Here is a 26,836-nt window from a genome sequence, read left to right on the forward strand (position 1 = left end):
TGTTTGATCCAAATGAAAACCCCTCTGACTTGAAATAAGAGCTCTAGTTCAAAATTCTTTGTTTAGTGTCTTTGTTTCTCTGGCAGTTCATCCTGGAGAAAACTTCAGTGGTCTGCTTGGACTAGGAATGACACCACACTACACTCAACCTTGCTGTGTTAGTCCTGAGGCAGAAACCCAAAGTCATCTGAAAGGAAATGAGTGCAAAATAAATGAGAAAGTAAGCTATTAAGCAGAAAGGAAATGTTAATCTATAATAACCAGTCAAAAAAACAAACAAAAAAAAAGCAAATAGCAATAGAGTAAAAATGAAGCTGACATAAAGAACAATACAAAATTATTACATTTCCAACAGCATACAACTGAATGGAAAACCATCAAAATTCAACCCTTCACTTTTCACTTCACAATTCACCGCTTCAGAGGATTTTTGACACGAGGGCACATCACACCAAGAAGACATTCTGGCTCCTGCCTCTTTTTTGTCATTGCCCCTGCCTTTGGCCAGGGCTTGAGAACTTGGCTCACGTGTGCCCAGCTGCTGTGTGACACTGGCCCTGCGTGTCCTTCCCACGTCACGGCACCTGTCAAGCGGCCTCCAGGACCCTGGTGGACCTGCTGTGGCACGAGGCTTGGACAATGCCGAGGGTGACCTGAGTCATCCTGACCGAAAGCCCTGCCATGAGAGGAGGCTAACACCAGCCCCAGCAGCTCCTACTCCGGGGGTGGGTGGGGAAGCCACTGCGTGACGCTCCATTAAGCTGAGTGCTCCAAAAAGGGAGAATCATCATTAACTTTTTGCAACTTCCCAGTCCCTCCTACAGCTGGGGCTGTGCTGAGTCACATGGGAAGGGGGCTGAGCCTTGTCACAGGGCATGGATTGACTCAAGGGTGGCATCATCTGAACCCCAGTTAGGCTCTGCTGAGCCATTGGAGGAAAGGAAATATTTCCCAATTTGCCCAGACTTGAATGGCACATTTTATTGGGATACACCGTGCAGGCACAGCCCAGTCCCTGCCCTTCCTTGAGTCATTAGGGTATATCATCAGCAACGTCCCTGCTCTGATGGCCATGGGAGTGGCGTGCCCAAAAACGTTGCCATCACTGCACACAAGCCCCTGCGTGAAGGCAACTGCAGCAGAGACAGGCTCTGAGCAGGCAGGACCTGGAGATGTGCAGAATGAGCTGTCCTCAGAGTCAGCAGGGCAGAGGGATGGTCCTCGAGTCAATGCTGGCATTCCCCATGGGCTTTCCCACCACTTGGGCTGTGGCAATAAAAGCGCAAGGTAAAACATCACTGCTGAACCAGCTTGGCAAGTGGACTATTTCAAAGGGCAAGAATGAGCCCAAGTCACCTACTTTCCCCTTGGGGCTGGGCAGCAATCCTTAGGTTGTACAGATGGAAGTCCCCCCATGGGCTACCTGGGCTGCCTGCCCAGCACAGGCACTGCTGATCCAGCCATTAGTCCCAGGTAGACAGGGCCCATCATCCTGCTTTTGGGCATAGAACCTTGATTTAGGCACTAGATAATACTTCCAGTCACCAGTAACTCTGACCTCACTTTCCAGTTTGAATTTCGACCTGAAAACCCATTGCTTCCAGTCTGCAATTTTCCCTGAGCGCAGAGCCCCTGGGCTGGCATGAGCAGCACATCTGGGAAGGTGAAAGGTGGTTCATGTACACTCTTCCATGTAAGGTTTTGGACACGTGCTGCTGGTTTACCAGGAGGTAGTGGGGTCATCCCAGGTGACCTGGCCCTCACCACTCCTGTGGACAAGCTCTGGTAGCTGATAAATGGAATTTATCCTTATTTTTATTCTCACTGGTGTGCTCTGGGCTTTTTCCTTGCACATAAACTCCCCTTGAGATTGACTGTGATGGGCCTTACCCTCCTGCATTTCATTTTGCCTGAATGGCACTTGCCTTTGAAACCTGACCTCCTTTGAAGTTGGGGAAGAGCCAGTGTACCTGGCTGGAATGCCTTCTGCCATCAATAAACAAAAGAGAGAGGAAATTGTTTGCAAGTGAAATAACAGGCACTGCCTGTGGCTGTGTACATATGTTGAAGGAAAAACCAACTCATCTTTTTTTCCTCCCCCTTCTCCTTCTTTAAAGGCAAATAAGTCTCCCAATAAATGCATAAGAACAACCAAATCTCTGTTCATCATTTTCTGGATTCACCAAGCTGGGGATTTGTTAGCCCAGCAAATCACATGGAAAAATACTCTCTTGCCTCTATCACTGCATTTGGTTTCTGGGAAAACAGCTGCTCCCATTTGCTCGGAAAGGCCAATTACCCATTTGACTGTTAACCTCTAACAAATTTCAGGAACCCCTTGCGGGATGGAAAGGGTTGTTTGCATTTGAAAGTCCAAGGTGCCAGTTTTTGGAAGACTTTTGAAGTGCCAGCCTTGCTGCAGGGAGCTGCTGCTGAGCTGACTGGCACCTGCAAGAAGCTGACCTCACCTGTGGAGGTATGAGGAGTTATGGAGATGCTCAGCTGGTCCTCTGCGCTCAGAGGACATGGGACTGTTGGCAAAGATTCTTCCATCAGCACCGACTGAAAGCTTGACAGAGCCCAGCAACAAAATACATTCCCTTTCACCCGACAGCTTGGAAATGAAAAGCTGTGAGAAGCTCGGGAAGGCAGACACAGCAGGCCAGATAAGCTGGTACAGCCTCGCAGAGAAGATGCAGGGCCCCATCCCTAGCACAGATAGCATGATTCACATCAGAAGCAGCCTCCCACGCCCTGGACCCGTATCTCGCCTTTGAAATTGTGCCGGCTGGCAGTTCCCAGGCGAGCGCCGGCTGGGGAGGGACCTGCTGGGGCAGACCACGGGGGTCAGCACAAACCACGGGGCTTTTCTGCACAGGCTGAACGTGCAGCAAAGCCCATGCTGGGGGAAAGGGAGCTGCTTTACTGACACAGCAGTGCCTGGAGTAGTTCAGGTTGTGTGGAGGAGCAGGAGGGCGGTGGGACTGGAAGGAGGGCTGATGGTGAAGACCAAACTGCTGAAGGCAGCACTTTGCCAAACAGGGGGAAGAGGATGGTGTGTTATGCAAACTCCAGCCTAATCGCTTTCTTGCCCCCTCCAACCCACCCCCCTCCGAAGATATAAATCCTTCAAAGCGAGGAAACTGGAGAACTTTCTGTTTGTTGTTGCAAGGTCCTTTCACAAAGTGGGTTTTCCCCCTAGGCATACCTGGCTGTAATTAAATCCCCGGCTCTTTAATCATCTCTTTTGCTGTGCAGGGGAAAAAAGAAAAGCGAGAGGGACAGACTGGTGATAAGATGATAGGCAATGTAAATCTCTCCTCCAGGAATCTCTCTCATCTTTTCAGGATCACTCCGTACCAACTTGTCCCTCCAGAAGCTGCACAGCTAGAGGTGGAGTTTGTATAACAATACAAATTTAAATGCAGTAAATAGAACAGATGTCTTATGATTTCTTGATCCTCAGGGTTATAAATATCTACCTCTTTGTCCCACCCAGAGTTTTGTTTGGTGCATTTTGCTCTGGGTTTTGTTGGTTTTTTTTTGAGAAAAGTCCTTAAAGGAAAGTTTCCCCCACCCCCTGCTGTGGTTTGAAATCTAAGCATCAGATGTGACTTGAGATAGCAACCAGGGTCTCCAGGTATTTCACTTGCCTAATCCTCCAACAGCATCTTCCAAGCCACATACTACACCTGGAAGGTCTTCATGCTATTACATTTGCAAACTTAAAAAAAAAAAAAAAAAAAAAAAGAAAAAAAAAAAGAAAAAAAAAGAAAAAAAAAAGAAAAAAAGAAAAAAAAAGAAAAAAAAAAAAAAAGAAAAAGGAATCTAGGCTCATTTCTGCCCATTACCCAAAATTAAATTATTTTAAACCATTATGAAATTAACTATTCTCTGGAGGGAGACTGAATGGCATTTCACACTGCCAGGCATTCACCATGAGGGAAATTTCATGCACATGGCTTCTCAGATGAGAGGGCTCTGGAAGCCCAGCCCTGGAGGACAGAGGGATTGCGTCCCTGACGGGCTCTCATAACTCTTGCCTGGAGACCTACCAGTGATCAGATAAAGATACTTCAAGCACATCATGAGCAAAGGAATCTCGGCGGTGCAGGCTGCCTGGTGCAGAGGCAGCTCTCCTGCTGTCTGCTTTCCTCTCCTCATTTTGTTATCTCCCACATGACTTCACCTGGCACAGTCCCAGCTCATCAGACAGCCCCACATTTTCAGTGTGCTTCAAGAATCACTGCGGAGACCTGGGTTGCTTGAATTACCCCCATGTGCTATTTTCATCTCCCCATCAGTCCCTTCCAGCCTCAGTCATATTCCATTTTCTAAGCCACAACTCTGTTTCCTCATCAGACAGTTCTTGGTCTCAATGCTATCTCACTGCCTTCCCACACCCCCTTTTCTGACCTTGCCTGGCTGTGTCCTGACCCAGACACGAGCCCCCTTCCCACCCTCACTGCACTTCAACCTCCCCACACTTTCCCGTATCCCCTGCTGTGAGATGATGCTCACCACAGGATAAGGTGAGGCTGAGGAGCTCTCAATGGGATCCCTCAGGTGACACCTGCATTAGTGGTGTGTCTAAACTAACCTCCTCCATCTGCTAAGAGAGAAAACACCTCACCTCCTGCAGGGACTGTGTTTCTGTGCTGATTCCCCATGCAAGGGAATCATGTTTGAGACAGCAATGACAAAGAACTTGAGTTGCCTACTTAAAGTTAGGTGGACTGGCTCAAAGCCTCTCACAATCTCCTCTCTAGGTACTCTGCAGCTGGCTTGAATGAGAGGAATGAGGAGAAACAGATTCTTACAGTGCATTGGCCACTTCTCACCACAGCAGGTCAAATGAGGTTGGGAAGCTGAAAAACTAGATTAAGCAATTGGAGCATAATATCCTTGGGGTGGGAGAGGAAGGCAGGAAGACACCATCACTATTTGAGTCATCCTGGGTTGCTGATCAGGCTGGGAAAGTGAGCTGCAACATTGCCTTCTTTAAGAGGAATGTGTGAGTTTTGAGAATATTTAATTTAAAAAATAGGAACTACAATAACACAAAGAAATAATTTCCCCCTTAATTTCTTTGATGTCCCCTTCTGGCTGTAAAAGTCCTTAAACACTATCTTTTCCAAGTCCAGGAAGAGATGCAAACATGGGGGACAGGTTTCCTCTAAAAGGAAGGCTCAGGGCAAGCCAAAGAGGATGGAAAAATCCTCACAATGATTTACGGAAGGGCAAACTAAGGAATAAAAAAAATCAAAGCTGAGTATCTGGTTGATGAAATTCACTGGAAATTACATTATATTCCTTATGAACAGAGCTATCATTTACTCAGTCAAGTGGTGAAGCCAGTCAGCAGATATTAATCATCATTCAACTATCCAGATTGGTGTAATTCACTTGCACCTTAATCTGCATTTGTATCTCAGCAGTATCAATTCATTGTAGAGCAGAAACAAATGCACCTGAAATCCCAGGTTAGGCAACACAAGCAGCTCTGGGGCTCAGCAGGACAGAGCCAGCACACTCCTATTCCCTGTCTGCTAGAGCAACCCAAACAGAAAGCAGCCATAAAACATTAACCCAGACATCATCTGCAAGAGATACCTTTGGGTAGTTCTAGACAAATACCTGAAAGGAATTCTAATGTTTTAAAATAATTTAAAAGACAGAGAGTGAGAGTTTAATTTGGTCCAGTTGAGGATCTTGTCCTGCACAAACCAGAGTACAGTTTGGAACTGCCACTAATAAAGTGGGAAGAGGAAGTGACAAAGCAAAAAGCTGTGCTTTGCAAGCTTTCAGGTGAGATGGCTTTGCTCTCACCAAGAATCAGGTGTCCTGGTATTTTTAAAAACATAGAGTGTTTTTTCCTCTTTCCATTTTGGTGTTCTTACAGGAAACCTCAATGCACCAACATGAGGAAAAGTTTGTACCCTATGACCACTTCACTCCTGTATTGCTGATGTCCAGAGCCATGCACTGTAGAATAGGCATAGCAATATGGATAGAAACTGCATGGATGCATGAAAGAAAACTGCCTGGCTGATAAAAGCCAGTTTCTGTGTCAAGTGTCCCAAGGCAAAGACTCCCCAGCAAAGCAGATGCTGCACCTGAGCCTACAGGGTTGGATTGTGGCAATAGGAATGCCTGGCCTCTGTGGGATGGAACTTGGGTGACTCTGAGAAGGGTCAGGCCTCTGGTTAGCACTGGCATCTGATCATCCATGAGGAAGCAGAGTGGGTGCTGTAATTCCTGTATCTTCCAGGGCTGTGTCTCCATGTGGGATGTCCCAGCACTGCAGAGGAGGTAACCTTATCTACAGCAGTTTCAACCAACCTAACCTGGGGAACAATGGCAGTGAAAACAGGCAGATATTCCAGACATATCAGCAGTGTCCTCAAGACAGATATCCTGGACCTAACAGCAGCGTCCAGGCTCCATCTAGCAACACAAAGCCACTCCTTACAAGAGCTACTGCTGCCCACGTTACCCAACTCTAAACAAGCAAGCCACACAGCCATGCTGCAACTCCAGATTTTATTTCTGCCTATGTAACAGGGGTTTAACTGGTATATCTTCAGTTAAAAGCCCAGCTCTGGGGAGTCCTTCAGCATTCCAGTGGGGAGGAAGATATGGGACAGTGACTTGGCCCCTCTAAAACCTGACTGATTCCTGCAGATCCTGGTCTAGGAGGCAGCATGCAAGGCTAACGTAGGGAAAGCTTGTGAAGGCAGTGGAGTTTGGGTCAGAAGCTTTCTGTGGAAAGCAGCTGCTGATCACCTCACTTTTCACACTGTTTCTGTACTGTGGACCAACAAACCAGTCTTCTTTCCAAAGAGGCTGAATGGGACTGCATTTAGCTGGCTGGAGATGCTCATAGGACCAAGAGACAACTAGTCCAAAGCCACCCTCACAGGAGGGATGTAGCAAAGGCACCATCTCCTCAGCTCCAGCTGGTTTACTCCGCAGAATCCAGCTGCTGATGTACAGCCATGCCTGTCAGCTGCTCTACCAAGATGCCCAGATTTGGTGAGACCAGGCCAGAGCCCAAGGGACTGGCAGCACCATGCCAAATCATATCACAAAAGAAACAACTTAAGTTGCCATTCCCCAAATAAGAAGCTGCTCTGGATCCCACAGGATCCCTGTGGCAATGCCCAGGAAACAAAGAGGATTTAATAACAAGACCACTCTCCTTCAGGATATTGCTTAATTTGCGTTCCTACCTTGGGGCTTGCTTATAACCACCTGCTGCTCTTTCTGCAAAATCTTCCTCCAAAAGGAACAGTCTGCTATAACACAGCACTGCACATTTTTCACCCTGTTACAGCCTAATTCAGCTGACTTTTCCCTTTTACCCATTTTAACCATGTTTCTTCACCCACCTTTCTGTGCTTTGTGTTTTGTTTTTTTCTTTTTGGGAATCACAAGCTTGCTGTGCTTGTTTCCATGCAGCAGAAACAAGTTCTCCTACACTGAAGGGATCTTCAGTGAAAACACCAGTAAGATTGTCTGCTTTCCTGAGTGTACAGGGTGCTACTATATAAATGTAAATCAACAAACCTGCACCAGGAAAAACCCCAGCCAAGGCACTTTAGCTTCAATGTAAGTTTTGTTACAAAACCCAGGACATATCAGTCCAAGGAAACTTTAGCTCTACAGCTTAAAGATCCACAAAGAGGGAAAAGGGAAAGAAAGTTTTCAGGACATTCCTTGCTCCAATTTCTTCCCATTCCAAGGAGCAGAATAAATTTGGAGTCACTTCTCTTTTTTGAAGCTAAATGCTGTATGGCAGAGCTAGGATTTGCCTGTCAGAAATGCACCTAGATTTGGAAGAGCATGTGTCCAGAGATAGTGAATTAGGTAGCAGTGTGGCAAGCTAATCTAAGAGGGGGACTTGCACTTCACTTACCATTTGAAGGACACCAAAATATGACATCAGATATCCAGACTCCACTGCTTCCAAGCCAAAGAAATCCATAGAGATGATGGAAAACATAATCATGAACAAACCTGGAGGCAGGGTTAATGCAAAGAATACATCAATACACTTGCACTGCATATAATAGCCCAAACCCTGCTCCCAGTCACCACCAGTCCAAGTCAGTAGCTCTCCCTGGGTTTGCCAGCACTGGGTATAAACATAAGCAGAATCCTATTCAAAGTCATTGTAGTAATTTAATCTTTAAATGTTAACTTTTTTATCCCGCTTACTTTCATCTTTAAATAATGTGACTATGTAGGCTGTAGTTTCAGCTGTTAATTATAAACTGGTAAATATTTGTATCACTGATGCCAGCAAGAAAACATTTGTTCAGACAAGACTGTAACCATAAAAATAATCTGATTGGATTCCTCACCCATTTTGCCTGACTTCAGATATTCACTGTGGGGAACAGCCCAGTGACATCAGCCAAAATGCAGTGGTTTCACTGCACACCTCAGCAACCATGTCTGGGGCACGTGAAAATTCTCTTGTGTGGACTGATAGTGATATCAACACAAACAGTCAGGAAAGTATGGACAGAAAGATCACAGACCAAGTCTGCTTTTCAATGGAGGCAATTTCTGGAAAGTGTAACAGAGAATGTCCACTCAATCTCAAATGAAAATACAATTCTGTGCCTTTCCCCCACTGCCAAACATACACACATACAGGCATGCTTGCACATGCTCCCATCCTACAGAGAGAGCTGTCAAATTAAGAATATTATGTCAAAACACTGCACTTAAGTGTGGTGTGGGGTAAGAGCCTGCTGCTTCCCCTAGTGTCTTGTGTACCTGAGATGGACCAAGACAGCAGGAAATTTGGGCTCTGTGTGTGTGAAGAACCCTACAATGCACCTGTCAGAGATCACTGATCCTTCTGGGAGGGAAGAGACCAGATGACTTTTAGCAGTCCTGCCTTTCCTTATAAGATCCTCTGAGTTATAAGGACTGGGTAAAAAGGAAGTCATGTTCCTCTCCTCCCTAAAAAAAGCCAGAATCCAGGAGACTGTATGTGAGGACTGAGAAGCCAGCAGGTGGCCTGGCAAAGTGACATGGCACAGGGAGGATTTGCCAGCTTTTCCTGGAAGGATGAAGAGAGTGATTCCAGATTGCTGGTTAAAACACTGTGGAGGAGTTGCTTCTTAATGAACAACTCCACTGCACCCAGCAGCCCAACCCCAGCTCTACCAGTGCAGCACCTGCAGCAACAAGGAGCTCCCTCCAGGCAGCCCAAGCCTTTGCCTGGAGGGAACACCGCCCTCCCGTCCCACGACCTGCCACAAAGCCTTCCTGAACCCCACCGGAGACACCTGCTCCCCATTGACAGGAGCACCCCAGCCGGCTCCATGGGCTGGGAGAGAGAGATGGGGGCAGGAAGGGCACCCGGTTCTTCTGCTCTCCAGCTATGTGGAGAAGGTGCCTGGGAGCTGGGGCTCATGAAGATCCATGGCTTCACCACACCCCTCCACGGAGAGCACCCCGTTGTTATCCAGTTACTTTGAAATTGCTCTCAGCTCAAGCCAGTTTAAGGTAACATGCAAATGCCAGTATTTACTCACAACACCCAAATCAGGCAACAGAGTTGCACATGTTTATAAAAGGCACACGTGATGAAATGAAAGAAAAACCACACTTGGTTTCACTTGTAGGAAGATGAGATTGAAGCAGGCGCTCGCCCTTCATCCTGCACCCACTGCAGGTACCACCTAGCAGGGGCTCAGCCTTCCTACATACCTGATGCTTCTTCCTGGTACTGCACTCCAGCTTCTACAGCTCCTCTCCCCTTTGAAGTCCCTCATCAAGTTAAGACAGATTTGGATCTTTCTCCTCCAAACAAGCTGCTTTCTTTCGGAGCAGGGAAATAGGCTGTGCTCTTTAATTAGAGTTACACATTTCCCGGCTCCCCTGGAGATGCAGAGGTCTCGTTTTCAGATGGGTGTCACCTCCTGTGCCTGCCTGGTCCCTTAAAGATCCCTGGAGGAGGGACACCCCCTTGCCCCTCTTTTCTCAGCAACTAAGGCGGTCTCTCCCACTGGTAACACATTTATTGATGAAACCCACAAGGTGAGCCTCAGACTGAACTGAAAAACGATGTTATGCTCATTGGGACAAGCATTTCTTACAAAGATCTCAGCAGTTTCCCAGCTGGGTAGACTGCAGGCAGTTGAGTGCAGCCACATAAATAATGATAAATCTCAGTCTATGCTGACAGGTTCAATGTGAAAAAAAAAAAGGAAAATGGCATAAAATACCCTCAGAAACCTCGCCTTTTTTGAGGATGTCTAAGAAGAAGGTGAACTCCTTAGTAAACCTGGCATCAGTGGGATGAGTAACAAGGGTTATGCAGCAGAAAGCAGGGAAATGATTAGTGAGATGCAGTAATGATGACAAAAAAGCACCAAGGCAAATCAGCAGTGCAATCCTTATTAAAAAAAAAAAAAAATTATATATATAGTGACATGTCTAAAATCAGCCCGTGGTTTTGGAGGGCCAGCTTAGCAATCCTTACTGCAAGACGGTGTGAGAAGGCAAGCACAGGCTCTGGGAGCTCATCACAGCCCTCCTACGCTGGACTGGAAATGTGATGGGATGCAGAGCCTTAAGGCTCACTGCAAAACTCTGTTCCACACGTAAAAGAAAATCCTTTAAAAAACAGGATGCAGGTGCTAAAGCAATCATGCTGAAACCAGATTTTCCAAAGGGATTAAGCAGCCAAAGATTAATACAAGCAGCTATTTATCAGTATTTTCAAGGCCCTGGTGATTTCTTGTCAATGAGAGTTATGTTTGATATTTTTATCCTCTTGTTTTTCTTTCTGTCTCTTATCTACCACAATGCAGTGAGGCTCTCTTTTCTCAGGTCTGCTGAGAAGGTAACTGGGCTGTGCTGGAGCTGTCTGCTGCCTGTCCAATCCCTGGCAGCTCCTTTCCTGCAAGAGGCAAAGAGCCCACATCTCTGCTTTTATGCAACACAGGGAGGAGGTTCCCAGCCCTGCAGCCCTCCCGGGGAGGTTCTTTCTGTCTCAAACAAGCTAATTTTAGACAACAATGAGATCCTTAAGGAACAAAAGGTTTTCTTTGCTGTATATCACAAACTTGTTTACAAAGTAAATAGAGAACGGTCTGTAATTTGGGCAATCTAATTAATTATACAGTTGCAGCCCGGAGATGAAAGGTAAATGAGCTCATGAGGAGCTCAGCCTCCAGCTGTGAGCTGCAGAGGATTAGCGATGGCCAGATCTCCTTTCAGCTGCTATCAGTTTGGCCAGTGAGCTGAAGTGAGGAGAGACCTGCAAAGAGAATTCACCAGGATTTTAATCACTCCTCACTGTAGTGCCAGTGCTACAGCTGGAATGCCTCAAGTGAACCTTCTCCTACCCTTACAGAAACACTCACAGGTATCCAGTGACAGGTGTCCAGGTATCCAGCCTGCCTTAAATCCCAGCTTCACTGTCTCTGTCTTCTTTGCCTAGAAATTGTCTTGCAGTTTTGGGCAGGAGATGTTTATTTTGGTTCAGTGAGCATTTCTGCTTTGCAAAGGGAAAGAAGAATGGATTCTGTAACAGGTGGGAATTTGCATTTTGGCAGGAATGTCTAAAGCAAAGTGCATTTTGCCTGGTCTTTGGGAAAAAAAAGAGCACACAGGAAATTACTGGGGAAAGCTCACATGAATGCAGTCTCAGGCACTTTTAACAGAGAAATTATGCTACTTTAAGATGAGAAATGAGTCAGAATCAGCTAAGAAAACCCTCTTAAAACATCTGTCTCATTCTGTGAAGTGCTGTCATTTTGTACACTTTTTAGAGTACAGTTTCAGAAGTTTTTTGTCTTAAGCACTGTTAGGTCAAGCCAGCAGTGTATCCTGTATCCTGTCTCCAGTGGCAGGGGTAGGATGAACTGGCATTACTGATCTCAGCCACTGCCAGCTACACACAAGGAAAAAAAATAATCAGAAATCCTTTGCTTCCCTGCACGTTATTGTACAACTCCAGCTGGATTTGTTCCCCTAGAGATATAGCAAGGAATACCAGGTGAGCCTGACCAAGCCCAGGAATGCCACCCCCTTCCGATTCAGCCACACTCCACAGCCAAATTTACTTTCATTTGTAAACTGAATTTACAGTTTACAAATTAGAATTAAATTTGTAAATCGTATTTCACATTCTTTAAACTTCAAGAGATTCTCCAGACAAAAATGAATTGGAAAAAGATGCAAAGTCTAAAATCTAGGGTGCCTTAAGTCCCCTCTTAGGATCCCTATTGGGAAGTGCCTTAGCTTAGCTTCAGATTCATGATACACACATAATAATGTGCACAAAACTCACTTCTTGGAATCACCATCAAGAGAAGCTACACTTTTTGGGTTGACAGGGAAAAGAGCTGTGAAGGCTTTGTGTGTGGAAGGGCAGAGAACATCACCCTGTCCTTACACATCACTGATGAGGATGACATGCAGCTTGTCTCTAGTCAAGTGTGTGGGGAAAGAAGTTAGAGGGTAGGCAAAGCTGAAGATTACTAAATTGTGGCCAGGGATACATAGGCAAACAGGGACATATGAACCATGCTAGGACAGCAACTGAGGAAGCTTCAGAAGAAGCAGGGAAACATGGGTTTGGGAAAGGTTTGAGGTATCAGCGAGTTCCTACTGTGACACAAAAAAACCCCAACAGAATTCATAAGGAAGATAAGAACAAGCACTCCCATCAATGTGCAAGGGAAGAAACATGCTGTGGGTCCCCTGTGTGCAGCCCAACCCTCTCATCCATCAATAATTTTCAGTTGTTGGGAAAAAAGTTAGGATACACATACACCTTAAAATCACTAAGTAAAATCAGGAAGGACCTCAGTCTCGGACAAAATAAATTTCTTCTGCTCTGAAGAGCTTGCAGCCCAAAGAGAAATGACAGACAAGAGGAAAAAACATTTGCAGTGAGGGGGGCAGAGAGATGAGTGATTTGCCAAAACTCGCAGATGCAGCTTATGACAAGCAGTGTGTTTGACATTGAGTCCCGGGGTTTTGACTCTGGGTAGCTGAGACTACCTGAGAGCATCCAGCATCCCATCAGGAAGTGAATCCTCACTGCTCTGCGATCAAAGGCAGCGTGCTTTCAGTAACTTGAGACAAGCCTGGCCTACAGTGTACATCATCTTATTTTAAATACATCAGCAATCATGGGTAATGGGGTAATGGGTGAGATTTACCTATGGGAAGTCCAGCAAAGACCTTGACTATGAAAACTTCCATTACTCCTGGAAACTTCATCAGGCGCACGATTTCTCTGATGCTAAACAAGCTGCCAGACTGTGATGTGCCTGCAGAAGATGACATATGGGTTAATACTCTGTTAATACAGGTTAAGGGTAGAAAGCAGGAAACTCTGAGACTCTGCTCAGGTTCACCACCCAAAAACCACATCTCTGCTGCACCAGCTTTGTGCTGATGGCAGGAGGTCAGGTGCTGGTGCCAGGTCTGCATGTGGAGGAACCCTCTGAGACAGTGGGGTTTCCTCCCCTCCCAGACCAAACTAAACCTCAGCAAGGGGTCCACAGTCCTCTTTTCTGAGACACATGGCTGGGCTGGAAGACTCCAATTCTACGTGGCACAGTGATCAAAATATTTGGAATAATCCTCTTTCCTAAGCTCGGCTTAGACGTTGAAGCATCAGCATCTCAAGGCTGGGACATTTTTGCCCTTAAATGCAACTCCAAGGTCCTTCAGCAGTTCTTGCAACATGCCAGTCCCCTGCCCCTTTTCATGTACTATTTATCAGAAGCACAAAATACTCACTGTGCTCTTTCACGTGATGGTCTGGCTTTGGTTTAGTCTGTGAAGGGATCCAAACCATTGCTATCAGGGTGTTGATGAGACTTCCCACCAGCCCAACATATGCAGGAACATAAACGCTGCAAACAGGAAAAATAGAGGTAACTGGATAAAAACCTTACACAAGATATTTATACCTCCATCCTGCAAAGGCTTGGGCATTTGGGTGAAGAACAATTCCTCCTGAAGTCACAGTACACAAGGTATCCTTTCACGGAGAGTTTGGAAATGACTGCAGGTTGAAATTTCACCAAAAGGTGGCTATTGCTATCAAGATAGTTTATAATTTTATTAATAATAGGGTATAATACAATGCTTTTAAATCTCCAAGTGTTGGGGAAAAGAGCTTTTCTTGGTTTAATGAAGCTTAGAAATCTTCCTACAGAAAGTATCTGCTTGTTAGATCCATCTAATCCCCATCTAATCCCCAATTTCATTCATCTAAGTATCTCTTTCAAATTTCTCAGTGAAATAAAATGAAGTTAAGGGAACTACTCAAGGTGATTAAGGATGGTAGAATATGGCCTACAAGCAGAGCTAAACCCAGAGAGACTATACCATTTGAAAAGGAGGCATTAGAAACAAAAATGTTATTACAAAACCTTCTCAGAAGCAGCATTTTGACTTTTGAACTTTTCTCCAAAGGTGCCCAAATCCAAGCCAATATCAACTACTGAATCTTTAACAGAAGTAGGGCCACATCCTTGGATGTAGGCACAGTGAACAGCAATTATTAACTATAGTTGTAAAATGATAAAAAGGAACAATTACAACTTATCTAAAAAACACAAACACAAAAAAGTCAATAGAGCCAGTAATTAGTCCTCAATTATCACTGCCCTCTTAAAAAAGAAGATTAGGAAATGACTCCTCCTAGTCTTTAAGGGTATGTGGGAAGATTCCACACTCTAAAGGGCTTTAATTTTGAGAAATGCAATAGAGCAAAGTCCAGGGCTGGAAGACTGAAACTGAGGGAAGTCAAGCTGAAAACAGAGAGAAGCATGTTTTAACAGTGAGAGTAATTATCCACTAAACCAGCTCATTAAAAGTCTCCCCCATCTTGAGAACCCATTTACTTGTAGGGTTTCCTAAAACACTTGCTTAAACCCAGCCACAGGAAGCAGGTTTGGGGTAGGAATGCCCAGCAGAAACACCGAAGGCTGGTGTCAGGTAGGGCACAAGGGACCACCATGGTGCCTTGGAGGCATCAATTTTTAAACATTTTGGACTTCAGCAAAGAAATTCCTGGATTTCACCAGAGAAGGCTTTGGAGTTGTGCAGGTCCATGCAGACTTGGAGGTGAATGTGCCATCCCTGCATTCCCAGCAACCTGTGTTGCCAAAAATAAGATGTAAAAGTGAGCTGCAAGCCCCCAGCTGATGCTCCCTGTAAGCCTGCTGGTGAGAGACTGCTTATTTACTTTTACCAGCTTTTCACTGCTGATTTCCTTGTCAGACCATGGCATATGTTTTTCATGGAATAACCAGCAGCACTAATTGTAAAAGCCTCAAGTTTCCTCCATGCTAGGCAAAGGCACAGTGTGAATAATCTCTGGAGTATTATTTAAGTCACAGAGCAAGAAAGTCAAGGATTGAGATGCAAACAAGCAAGAAAAGCATCAAAGAGCAAATATAAATATATATATATATGCATACACACACACATATTCCTGCTAATAGTAACAGCAAAAATCCCAGATGAATATTTTAATTCTCATTAATTATTATTAAAACAACAAAACCAGATAATATCTTTCTGCAAAAGGACTTAGCACAATAATTTAGACCTGCTGCCTTCTATCCGCCAATCTGCTTTACTAATTAACTCAGACCACAAAATTAGTCATTTACTGGATCATTACTTTTCATTTTTAGTGCAGCAGATTGCCACTTTCTAAATTAAAATTATATGCCAAGCAGTTCCCAAACTACTGAAATTAAATTTGTGGACAAAAGTTTTTATTCAAGACATACAGAATTTCTGCTTTGCTTTGCTACATAAAGTAAATTTACTAAGAAAATAAAAAGGATAAAATAACCAAAATAAGTAGCTGCAGCTGGCTAAATATGGGTGGGGGGTGGTTTTTGGGGGTTTCTTTTTTTTTTTTTTTTTGGGTTGTTTTTGTTTTGTTTTGTTTTGTTTTTTCTGGGAGTTTCTATATTTTAAGCTTTCATTCTGATATGTAAAAAACACATCTCAAAAATTTGCATCAGCCAGAAAAACTTCCTTTCCAGTCCTATTTTTTCCTGAGGTTGTCCAGAATTCCACATACCAAGGTAAATATGTTTTACTCTTCACACCCAAGAAGAATTACAGTAAGCAATGACAGAAGGATCCCTCTGTAAAACTGTAAGCAAACAATGCCCTGTGCCTAATTCACTGCAAGCATAGGACTGTTAATTCACTGCTGTGAAAGGGAGAGGAGAACCTTGACAATTTACACGTTTGGGAAAACTTGGGCTTGATATAACAAATTTGTGGAATTTTTATACAGATGATTGCTGAAATCAGAGAAATCCAATAAAATATGGAGCTCAAAACTGTGTTTCCCAGACAAGCCTGAAGCTTTCAAGGTCATCTGAAAATCCATTTTCTACATCTTTCTGTAAGTGCTCCATCTTTTTCCATGCGTTAAGCACTGTCATTCCTTGATGGAAAGGTGAGGAAGGTACACCCTCCAGTTAGCTGCTCTGCTATCTCTTCCTTCAGCAGGGATGAATGCTGAAATTTGACATAACTCACCAGTGTCCTGGAAACCATCTTTTGCATTTGTTTGTTGGCTCATTTAAGAGAGATGTAGTGAAACCAAGGGAGATGGTGGTAGGAATGCTTTGCTGGGTTGGTAGCACCTGCTGAACAAGAGCTGGCTCGTGGTCGCTCATCTGTTTTTTTATTTTAAGATTTAAACATGGGCTCCCATCTCTGCTGGTATCAGCCAGACTCCTTTTGCATTCAGTTTTGTGCATTTGGTTTATCAGGAGGAAGCCTCACCAGGAAGGCATGCAGTGGCACTATTAAGATAAATGAAATACATCAAGCAGGTTGCTCCCATGGGACCTTTTCCCATCTTCTTCCCCTTCCTGCTCTCCCTCTCATCCCTCCTGGCTGTCCACAAACCAGCCATGTGGAACCAGAGCGAGCCCTGCCAAACCCAGCAGCAGATTTCCTGAGCAGGGCAGAAGAACAAAGGCTGCGGGCAGGACTAATACAATTAAATTAAATGGAGCAAAAGGGCACAGCAGCTTTGGCAGCTGAGCTCATTGTATGGCCTCTTCCAGCTTCTTGTTGATTAATGAGAGATTAAGGGCCTTTACTGTCCTGGGCTTTATGGTCAAAATAACTTGGGTAACTTTATCTGTGTACTTCAGCACGTTATTTATAACTCCTCTGCTTTTTAATCTGTAGAGAGAGCCCCTTCCTGACTTTTGTCAGCAGCCTCCTTGGTCTTCCCTGAGGAATTCTCCTAGCAAAGCCCCTTTCAGCTGTCAGCTAAGACCACAGCTGCCCACTATTCTTTTTGTTTTTTCAGCCTTGCCATGAAGCAGAGGAATAAAGCGCGTTTTCCTATCCTTCATGGGACTGATGTATCCCAAGCTCCTGCTTTCATGAGGATGCAAAGATTTTGGCTGCAGGGAGCAAACATGTGAATCTAAGACTAGGAGGAACTAGGGTCAGGGAGGACTAGTTTTTGCCAAGATGACTAGCTGCAGCTTGTTCTGACCTAGAACTTTCAGAGAAACAGGAGGAGAACATGAGCAGAGGGACCTGGAGGCCAGGAGCAGGCAACATCAGCCAGGCACTGCTTAACAACCTAACAAAAGCCTCTCCTTTTCACTTTCCTGAAGCCAATAGGTCAAATGTGGTGGATGCATTTAAAGCATCCTTTTAAGGAGTTTCAAAGGGCTTCAAAAAGTAGGATGGCCACCAGCCACAGAACCCACAGTGCAGCCCAGTGCAAGGCTCACTCGGTAGCCTGCAGCCATGGAGAAGGGACAAGTGGCTGGCAGCTTGGATTACCCATCTGGAAAGTCCATCCCTAATGCTGGTGGGAAAGCAGAACTGATGAGGAAACCATTAACAGTAATGTACTGGTAAACAGATTGACCCCCAAAAAATCCTAGGATCCAAAGCCAGGTGGAGGAGGGCTGCATTTCTTCCCATTTAACGCTTAACCAGCCCCTGTATTTACTGGCAGTTAAGTCCCAACCTTCACCACACCTCCTTCACAACCTGCTCCCATCAGGGTCAATTAGTATGAGCCAAATTAATGCAATCAGAGTTCAGTTTCTGAATTAAGAATGACAGTAACACAGCAAGGGCCCACAGAGGCTCTCCAACTCCTGTCACCTGTCCCTGAAGTCAGAGGTGGCACACATGAAGCATCTGAAAATCCTGGCAAACTTTAGAGCAAGTGCAGCTCTTGGAAAGCAGGGCCCGGCCAAACAAGTACATGTGGGTGTATATAGCCACATCCATATGTACAAATGTGCATGCAGAGCATTACCCCATAGCTTTGAAGCAATGCTTTCAGCAAAACTTCCATGAAAAACTCAATCCTGCAAAGGCATGTGCAGCATGTGGGCACCAAGCAGCGGACCAGGAGCAGGAGAGAGGCCACTGACCATGCATATGCAGGCATATTTGCAGGCATATTTGCAGGCATATTTCCAGTTCTCAGACAGGGAGCCTGAGCAGAGTCCCGGCCACAGGTACCTGCCAGCCACAGCCCCCACGCAGTGCCAAGCAGGGATTGGGCTCCTGCTTCCACCAACGGCAGCTACAACAAACCAACAGGGCCACAGTTTTGGGTTCCAGCCCAAATTCCAGTCCTTGCTGGGTTGCAATTCCCATCTTTGATTTCCTGCCTGAGAAGCCTAGGACAGACCATGTAGGCAGGTACCTAGCTGCTGCTGTCAGCCGGGAGGCTGCATGCAGGCTGCGTGTGCCACGAGATGGTATCAGTGGCTTTCCCATTAGCATTCCAGCCACAGAGCCCTGCTCTGCAAAGCCCAGGAGAAGACACGCGTGTAATTGCACAATTAAACATTGCGTCAATACAGCGATTCTTTCGAGGAGGAAGCGGCTCCCAATGATTCCCTGAGGATTAAAGGATCAATGTGTATTTCGGCAGTGAATGGGATTGTGTTTGTTTTCTTTCTCTTTTTCTTAATAAAGTCAAAGTTGAACATGGAGACAGCACAGATTGTTTTTTAGTGACTCACTCCTACTTCAAAACTGTGCTGCATAAAGCCGGCATTCATAGCAGGTCCAGATTCCTTAAACAGCTCTGAGAGGACTCTCAGAATATTTCTTTGATTGCAGTTTGGCCACACTATCCCCTCATACCCTTAGAGGGGTAGATATGGGTGAAAAAAGAGCTGGTGAGTTAAAAAGCAAAGCAAAGCAAAAAAAAAACTCAGGTGAAAAAAAGAAAGTTCAGGTGAAATCATGGCACCAAACCATGGGCTCTGGTAACCAGCTTTTAGGTCTGTAAGAAAGTGAGCAGTGACCACTGTGCTCCTGATAACTTAGTGATGCATGAGTTGCTGCATAACTAATTGTAAATTAGTGATGGTTTTGCTCAAGGAACTCTATTTTACTGCCTTGCTGAATGCATTTCTTCTCTGACCCATTGTGGTCTGGTCTATATTGTTAAGATTCTGCCTAAATAAAAAAAAAAAAGAAAGCCCCAAAAACCAACTAAGAAAAAAAACCCCAAAAACCCAAGCACAAAATTTCACCAAGCCTTCTTAAAAAAACAAACCCACAAAAGCCTCATCCAAAAAAGACTTATTGAGCCTAAAGAATTTTCCCACATTTCCTAGGATGTTCATGCCAATGTACAGAGCTAGTCCAGCTTCCACAGCCCAGGGCAAGAAACAGCACAAAAACACACATAAACTCAGACAACCCAACGCTCAGCAGTCTTCAAAGCAGCACTACCAGAGGAGGACCACCCATCACATCATCCATGCCCTTGAGAGACAAAAAAAACACCCCCAAGTCTTCCTTTCTGCAGTTCCTACTCCTGTCCTCATGGAGAAAACATTACACAGAGACATGGAGAAGTGTGTTCGCCCTGTCTCTTGACACAGAACACAAAACTTGAGTGGATAGCCACCCTCTCCTGTGCATCAGCAGGAAAAGGAAGGGGGTTCACTGTCCTGATGTAACTGGAAACCATTACCAGGTTGCCCTTTTTGCCACATATGCTTTAGATGAGGAGCAGCAGAAGTTGGCTGCTGCTGCTTTGAGCAGAGTAGGAGGCTTTTTTTCACTATGGTGAGCTTGACAACATTGCAGGCTGTCCAAGGAGGGAGTGAGACTTCACATCCACGCCCTCCAGAGAGCCCCTCACAGGGTGAGAATGAGTCACCCGCAGACAAGTGCTCATTCAACTGCTTATTTCTAATGGCAGCCACATCTGGAAAATTCACGTGGTGTGGAAGGAAAAAAATATGGAGAGGAATATGGGCATCCTCCATGACCTGTTTCCATCAGAACTGAGTTAGGGAGGGATGCTGAAGATTGGCACTGGTGCATTAGCAGGGCAAAGAGCCAGGAGTGGAACCACAGGGGTACATCAGAGCTGCCGTGTGCTGGGGACATCAGACATGGGACAGGGACAGGACTTCACAGCCATCACCAGCCATTGGAGCCACCTGTGGATTAACTTTCAATGGGCATTCACTCCTGTGGGTGTCACTGACCCAGCACAAGGAGGGTCTTGATACTCAGGCTTGAAGAAAAAAAAGCAAAACAATGAAACAGTACAGTGCTGGGCACTGAATAAAAAGAGCTGGGCTTCCTCCATAGAGAAAATCCTTCTTTGGCAGAGCTCCCTAGGTAAAGAGTGTTTTGTATGAATGGGTAAGGCTGGCTGTCCATCAGGAGCTCTGCAGTATCAAAGTGATCTATCCCCACCGAGCACCCGCTGCAGAGAAAATCCCAGCAATGCAAAGCAGCTGGAAGGAGCCAGCCCCAGCCCCGGCCCAGGCGCAGCAGATCCCGTGGCGGAGCGTGAAGGAGATCCTTGTGGCAGGATGCTAATTCCCAGGCAGCTGGAGCAGCCTGGCCATGCCAGACTCTTGTGCTGCCTGATCCAGCGCAGCGCTCTCCGCGGAACTCGGCTAATTGCCGGAAGAGGGATATCAGTTACGCTTCAATAAGATGTGGGTGGATCCGCGTGCTTTGCCCATAATCTGCCACTAATTTCGAGTATCACTTAGTCTTGTGGGCTCTTTTCTGGTAAAACACCCTATTTCCAAATACTGCACTTTTCTAATTCAAAGCTTCACTTGTATGTGTGATTATTGCTTCTCCCTATTGCACGGCATGGACAGTCCCACCGGCATTGTGGTTCACTGAACACCTGCACATCTACATGAATTTACAACAAATGGGGGAATAAACTGCATTCCCCAAAAGATTTTAGTTATTTTAGGCATTGCTTGCCTCACACTTCTATACAGCATTACACTGTATGCCTAGAAACGGAGAAGTCTAGACAAGGACCAGGTATGAGTTGCACTCCCTGAATGGGGGCTTGCAACACCTGGCTTTGATCCCAGCAGTGCTAACCAATATTGGATGAGCTGGGACAGGTCGAGATAGGGATCAGAAAGTAGGTGTTGGTGGTCAGTGCTCACATCAGAGGCACCCCACGGGTGAGGCTGGGACATGTGCTCTTCAACCTATCTGTGATCGATCTGGCACAGCAGTGAAGTAAGAAAATTTCATGAGAATACACAACTAAAAGAGTACTGGGGAAAAGAACAGCCAGTGGGGAATTGCATGTGGTCCTCACAGGGCTGAGGGATTGAGCAATAACACAGCAGCTGAAAGTCAATGCAGATTAGATTTAAAGTTAGATTAGATGCTTGCAGGCTAAACAAGTCTTAAATTCACACATGAAATTACACTTTCTGAGCTGCTTATTTCTGGAGCAGGCAGTTAGGAAGTGACTGACATGGTCATTTCCACCACAGAAACTGGGAAGGACCAAATGAAACTGTCAGAGGCTGGTTCAAAAGAAAGAGAAAGGCCTAATTCTTCTTGCAACATGTAGATGGTAAGTGGAGTTTGTTGCTAGTGTTGTCGTGGAAGCAAAAGGTTTGGACAGGTACAAGGAGAGATTAGATAAGCACTTAGAAAAATGATGCACTGAGGGTTACTAAAATATTACAAATCATACTCACTCATTCATGTCAGGAAATCCCCTGAGCTGAAACTAGTTGGAGGCTGGAAAAGTAATCAGAGGAGTATTATGAAAGTTTGTCCAACTCTTGCTCTTCACTAGGATTCTTACTATGATTTTTGTCAGAGAAAGGATAAGGATACTAGATCACATTGAAACACGTGCAATTTCCTTCTCTACACTGGGAATCGAAACCATGTCTCCACCACCATGTCACAAGCCAGACAGGCACATCTTTGTTCATTCCCTGGAAAATGTTACTTCTTTTTTTTTTTTTTTCCCTGCAAAATCAAAACCTAAAACATCCCAGAGAATAAATAAGAATAAGCACAACTCCCACTTCATGTTCGGGAGGACACGCAGTTGGGAAAGGGTAATGCTACATTTCAGTCCAAGAAATGTTCATGATTATGTACCTTATCAAGTGACTGTTTAATATAACACAAAGATGCAGTCTCCTTTCTCTTAACCTCTTTCTTGGATACTCTAAAAAAAGTAATAGTAGTAAAGTAGTATTAAAAAGATATTTTTGGGGTTCTCCCCCACCTTCTCCTTCATGTTGGAGCTTTGTCCCCTAACAGGTAGCAAAGCCTTTAAGTATTTTTTTTTTTTTAATAATTTAATTAAGCAACAAAAACTACTCTTCCAAACTCAGAATGTGGTAAATTATTAAAATGCTCAGTTTGGGTGTGTTGCTGGGTAAGGACTCCCACACACAGACTGGTTGAAGGTGAGCTTGCTAGACTACTCAGTGACTCACCACCAAACACATCGTTAATTATATGTTACAGCATGTCTGACTTCATAGAGTGCTGTAGGTGGTGTGAAATAATCTTTGAATGAGTTCAAGCTTTTTCCAGCTTTTATGAGGTTACAATGCTTCTGACTCCAAAAGACTCAGCTAGGCAGGAAACTGTTGAGGATTTGCTATAGTAACCTGAACTGCACTCCCAGCACGTCAAGTCTCGACTCACAGCAGTGGCTTTGGAAGATCTGCAACCTTGGCATTGGTTGGAGTTGTTACCTCTCACCCATCATGATGCACTCACTCGCTCACAGCTGGCTCAAAGCAGTGTGTGGGCAGAGCTGAATTTTGCTGCCCAAGGATGAGGGGTGGGGTCTGGGTAGTTCCTGTGAGGGGAAGGGGTAGGATTTGGCTGGCAAAGAAAGCATGAAGAGAGTTCTGGAAAGCCACTGCCTTTTTTTGCTGGCACTAAGGAGCGAGGCAGTGACTGCTGCTTCCAAGAGGACCTCTCCCACCTTCCAAAAGCAGACACAGACACCAGATGCTCTGGACTTCTTGACACTCTGGCAAGTAGACAACAGTACTGAGGGCAGATAGTCTGATGTTGCAGGTAACAACCTATTTTGCCGGTCTTGGAGGCATCCCAGCATCAGCCCACCAAAGGACTCTTGCTTCTCCTTCTGTCAAGCCTTTTTGGGGCAGGGCTCTGGAAATGCTGCTGCAGTGATCCCTGAGAGCGACCCTTGTGTCACACAAAAGCAAGGACTCCCTCCACACCCCACACCCACAGGCTTTGAGGTAAATAGAGAAGTCCTCGGCTAGCCAAGTCTGGCACTTAAAATTAATCTCATACCAGGACTGTGCTCACATGAATGACATTTGTAAGCTACGTAATCCCTGGCAAAACAAGTTAATTCTTTACCTTGAGGTAGGTAACTGTAAATGCAGCATCCTACCAGAGGTATGGCACAGACTGATCTTGCCTTGGAACAAGTAGTGGCAGCCAACACCTCCTTCCTCAAGGTGTGAAAAACCTTGCCATGCTTCATCAAGGACTCCAGCATCTTTTGTCTAGTAAGACCTTTTAATGAAATAGGACACATTAGGACTAATTTTGTATGTGAAGCAGTGTTGAAACACTAATACCTGGAAGTCACACATAAGGCATTTCAAGGGTCAGGTGGGAGACTTTCCAGCATACCACTGCAACCTCTCTGGTTGCACAACAGGCCCCTTGAAACCAACCCTTTCTCCAGCAAAGATGGGGCCTGAGGGCTGTGGGGCAGCTGATTTGATTTCGTGAAGAGTTTGACCCCAGAAGCAGGCTTCTGCATTGAGATGAGTGAGTCACTCCATTTCAATAACGGGCGAAACCATTAATTGAAGGCGCGCAGTCTGCTTGTTTGGGCAGGCTTCCTATGCCCTAACCAGGAGTGGTCTCACTGCTGCTGTATTTACTGAACTCCTCCAATTAAGAACTTTGTTTCCCTCATCCATAATGACAATGGTTTCTGCATGTTAAATATATTCAGAAAGGAGGTTGCTCTGTGTTTCACATTTGCAAATTGAAGTAGCTTTCTCCTCTACACAGTTGGTAGGAGAAACACTAGCCAAGGAATGGCTAAGAAACTTCTCACTGAGTGAGGTACTCTCAACTACTTTGTTTATTGTAGTAGGAAATTATTTGTGTTAAAAAGCACATTCAATATTAACTAAAGATGCTTGCACGTTTTGGAGCAATGAAGGAAAGCAAATCGAATGCGTTGCATACCAGCCAAACGCAATTGCCGGGTCTTCTGTTCATCCTGTGTATTTTGGTGGATTCCAGCATTGCCAAAGCCCTGAACAAGAAGATCCTTTAACTGCAGAGCTGCTGCAGCAGTTGCATCTCGAGCTCTGCCTCACACACCTTTGCTCTCGGTTGGGGGAACTCCCCTTAGGGAGAGAAAGCACTGGGTTCTTTCTTTCACTCCACGTTTATCTTGGCCCCACTACAGAGACCACCTACAGGGACGCCAGTTAGTATCAGCTGCATTATGCTGAACTGGTATTTGTGGGAGCACTCAGCAGCAACCACATCTTAGGCAGCCCCATGGGCAGCTCTCCACCCAGCCACTCGCTTACGGCACAGGCCCGCTCCGCTCACCACCAAATGGCAGCAGCAGCAAGCTACCTGATGGACATGTATGGAAAACTGCGAGCAGAGTGTTTACTGTATTTTTAGTTGCATTTAATTGCAAATTAGCAGTTGGAAATAAGGAGAGGTGAGCAAGGTGTGAGCCGCCAGCTGTCGGCAGAGGAGTTTGGAAACCTCCGATTATCCATTGCTGTAGCTGTGTGGGGTGAAGTGCTGGTCCGCTGCTTGCTTGGGGTTTGCTGGGGCTGGAAGATTTACATTTCAAGCCATCTGGTGGTGCAAGAGCCAGAGGCCACACACTTCTTTGGCAGGACACCCTAGGGAACACCTGTATTTCAGGTGCTATGAGGCAGCAAGGGGCTATGTAATTTAGTGGCTGGCAGTGCTGATGATTTTAGATTGGTGTTTGTGGTATCCTGGAGCCTTGCAGAAGCTGGGTGCTCTCAGTGCATCAGAGGTCCACTTAAACAGATGAACTTAATGATTGAGATTGCTGGCTTTTTTTCTTTTCAGTGCACAGGGGAAAAAATTTACATTTTCATTTCACATCAATTTTACTTTCAGCAGGGCAAAACCATGGAGACAAGGACTTCAGGGTGCTGCCAAGGCAGTTGGGCATACATCTGTACAGCACCACAGAAATACTGGGGTGTCCAAAGTACACAAATCCCCAGATTTGGGTCTGTATCAGTCCTTGTAAGAGTCTTGTTATAAAGACTTTCTTTCTTACCTACAGAAACAGACCTAATGCAATGGCAGCTGAAAAACCTCACACTTTAAATCTAGCAATTTATCTTCATAATATCCCTGTGGGTAGTGGTGGTGCAAACAGCCTGGATGTACTTACAGGGAAATTAAGCACAGAAAACCTGAATGCCCTAGTAAGATACCATAAAGATCATGGTGGAAATGAAAAGACATACAAATCAGGTGTCTCACATGCAAGTTTAGTGCTCAGACCAGAGTATCACGACTTTCCTCTCCTCTTTGTTTCCCCCTGGATCCCCCAAAAACCCATTTTCTCCCCCAGCCATAACAGTGATGCAATGGGACCCCACAGCTTGCTTGTCTTGCAGCACCCTGACAACACAACAGCAGCACCTACATATTACAACAGCACTGATGAGAGATGCACACACATGTAGATTTTGAAAATGTGTGACATCCCCATTACTGTTTCAAGAATTCCTCCCCAGGAGCCTTGATGTTGCACACTGGTGTCAGCTGGCCCAGCTCCATAAGAACCAGCTGCCCTAGGAACAGGCTTCGCCCCGGGGACACATCCTAGAGCCCTGACTCAATTTAAGCATGAATTTGAGTCAGTGGAAACTTGTCTGAGGAAGGACTGAGTAAAAACCACAGGGCGAGAGTAAAACAAGCAATGCAGATCCTGAGGAATTAGTAATAAAAGCTGCAATCCCAGCTGCAGCAGGGACTGTCATGGAAAAGGGGCTGGAAAAGATCAACTGCAGGCATCATGGGAAAGATGAAAGTCAGTAAAAGCTGAAAATGGTTTAACATCAGGCCCAACATCAGTGGCATAGATGTGATGGCTGCTGATCCCCATCAAAACAGCAGCACCCAATACAAAGAGCCCAGCCAGAGCACAGGGGTAGGGACCAGCAGTAGGAAAGGTCCTGAAATTCACTGCCCTTCAGCAAATTATCAGATAGCAGCACTTGAGTAAAAAAAGTGGTGAGTTTGGTACCCACATCTTTACCTTTAATCTCTGCTTCAGATCAAGTCTAGTAGTGGCCTCCAACAAAGGCTATCTTTTAAAAATTAAATTTTTAAAAATTTAAAACAAACTAAGCACAACTTACTGTATTTACAGACATAACCAACAAACCCTGTATTTCAACTACACTAATACTATGATATCCTAAAAAGCAATGCACCATGGAATTTAAAGGCTCTGGGGATGTTCTTTGTGGGTTAC

General features: G+C 45.2%; 1 protein-coding gene across 2 annotated transcripts in view; it reads right to left on the minus strand.

Moving 5' to 3' along the window:
* SLC22A18 (solute carrier family 22 member 18) overlaps positions 1 to 26,836 on the minus strand; it is a 58,982-nt gene that overhangs the window by 9,971 nt on the left and 22,175 nt on the right. For both annotated transcript variants that reach the window (XM_058863734.1, XM_058863742.1), the window contains 3 exons: positions 13,783 to 13,898; positions 13,197 to 13,307; positions 7,919 to 8,019 (listed from right to left, as the gene is read on the minus strand). In XM_058863734.1, coding sequence (XP_058719717.1) covers positions 7,919 to 8,019; positions 13,197 to 13,307; positions 13,783 to 13,898 — 328 coding nt within the window. The remainder of the gene's footprint in view (positions 1 to 7,918; positions 8,020 to 13,196; positions 13,308 to 13,782; positions 13,899 to 26,836) is intronic.

Source organism: Poecile atricapillus, chromosome 1 (genome assembly GCF_030490865.1).
Source record: "Poecile atricapillus isolate bPoeAtr1 chromosome 1, bPoeAtr1.hap1, whole genome shotgun sequence".
NCBI lineage: Eukaryota > Metazoa > Chordata > Aves > Passeriformes > Paridae > Poecile > Poecile atricapillus.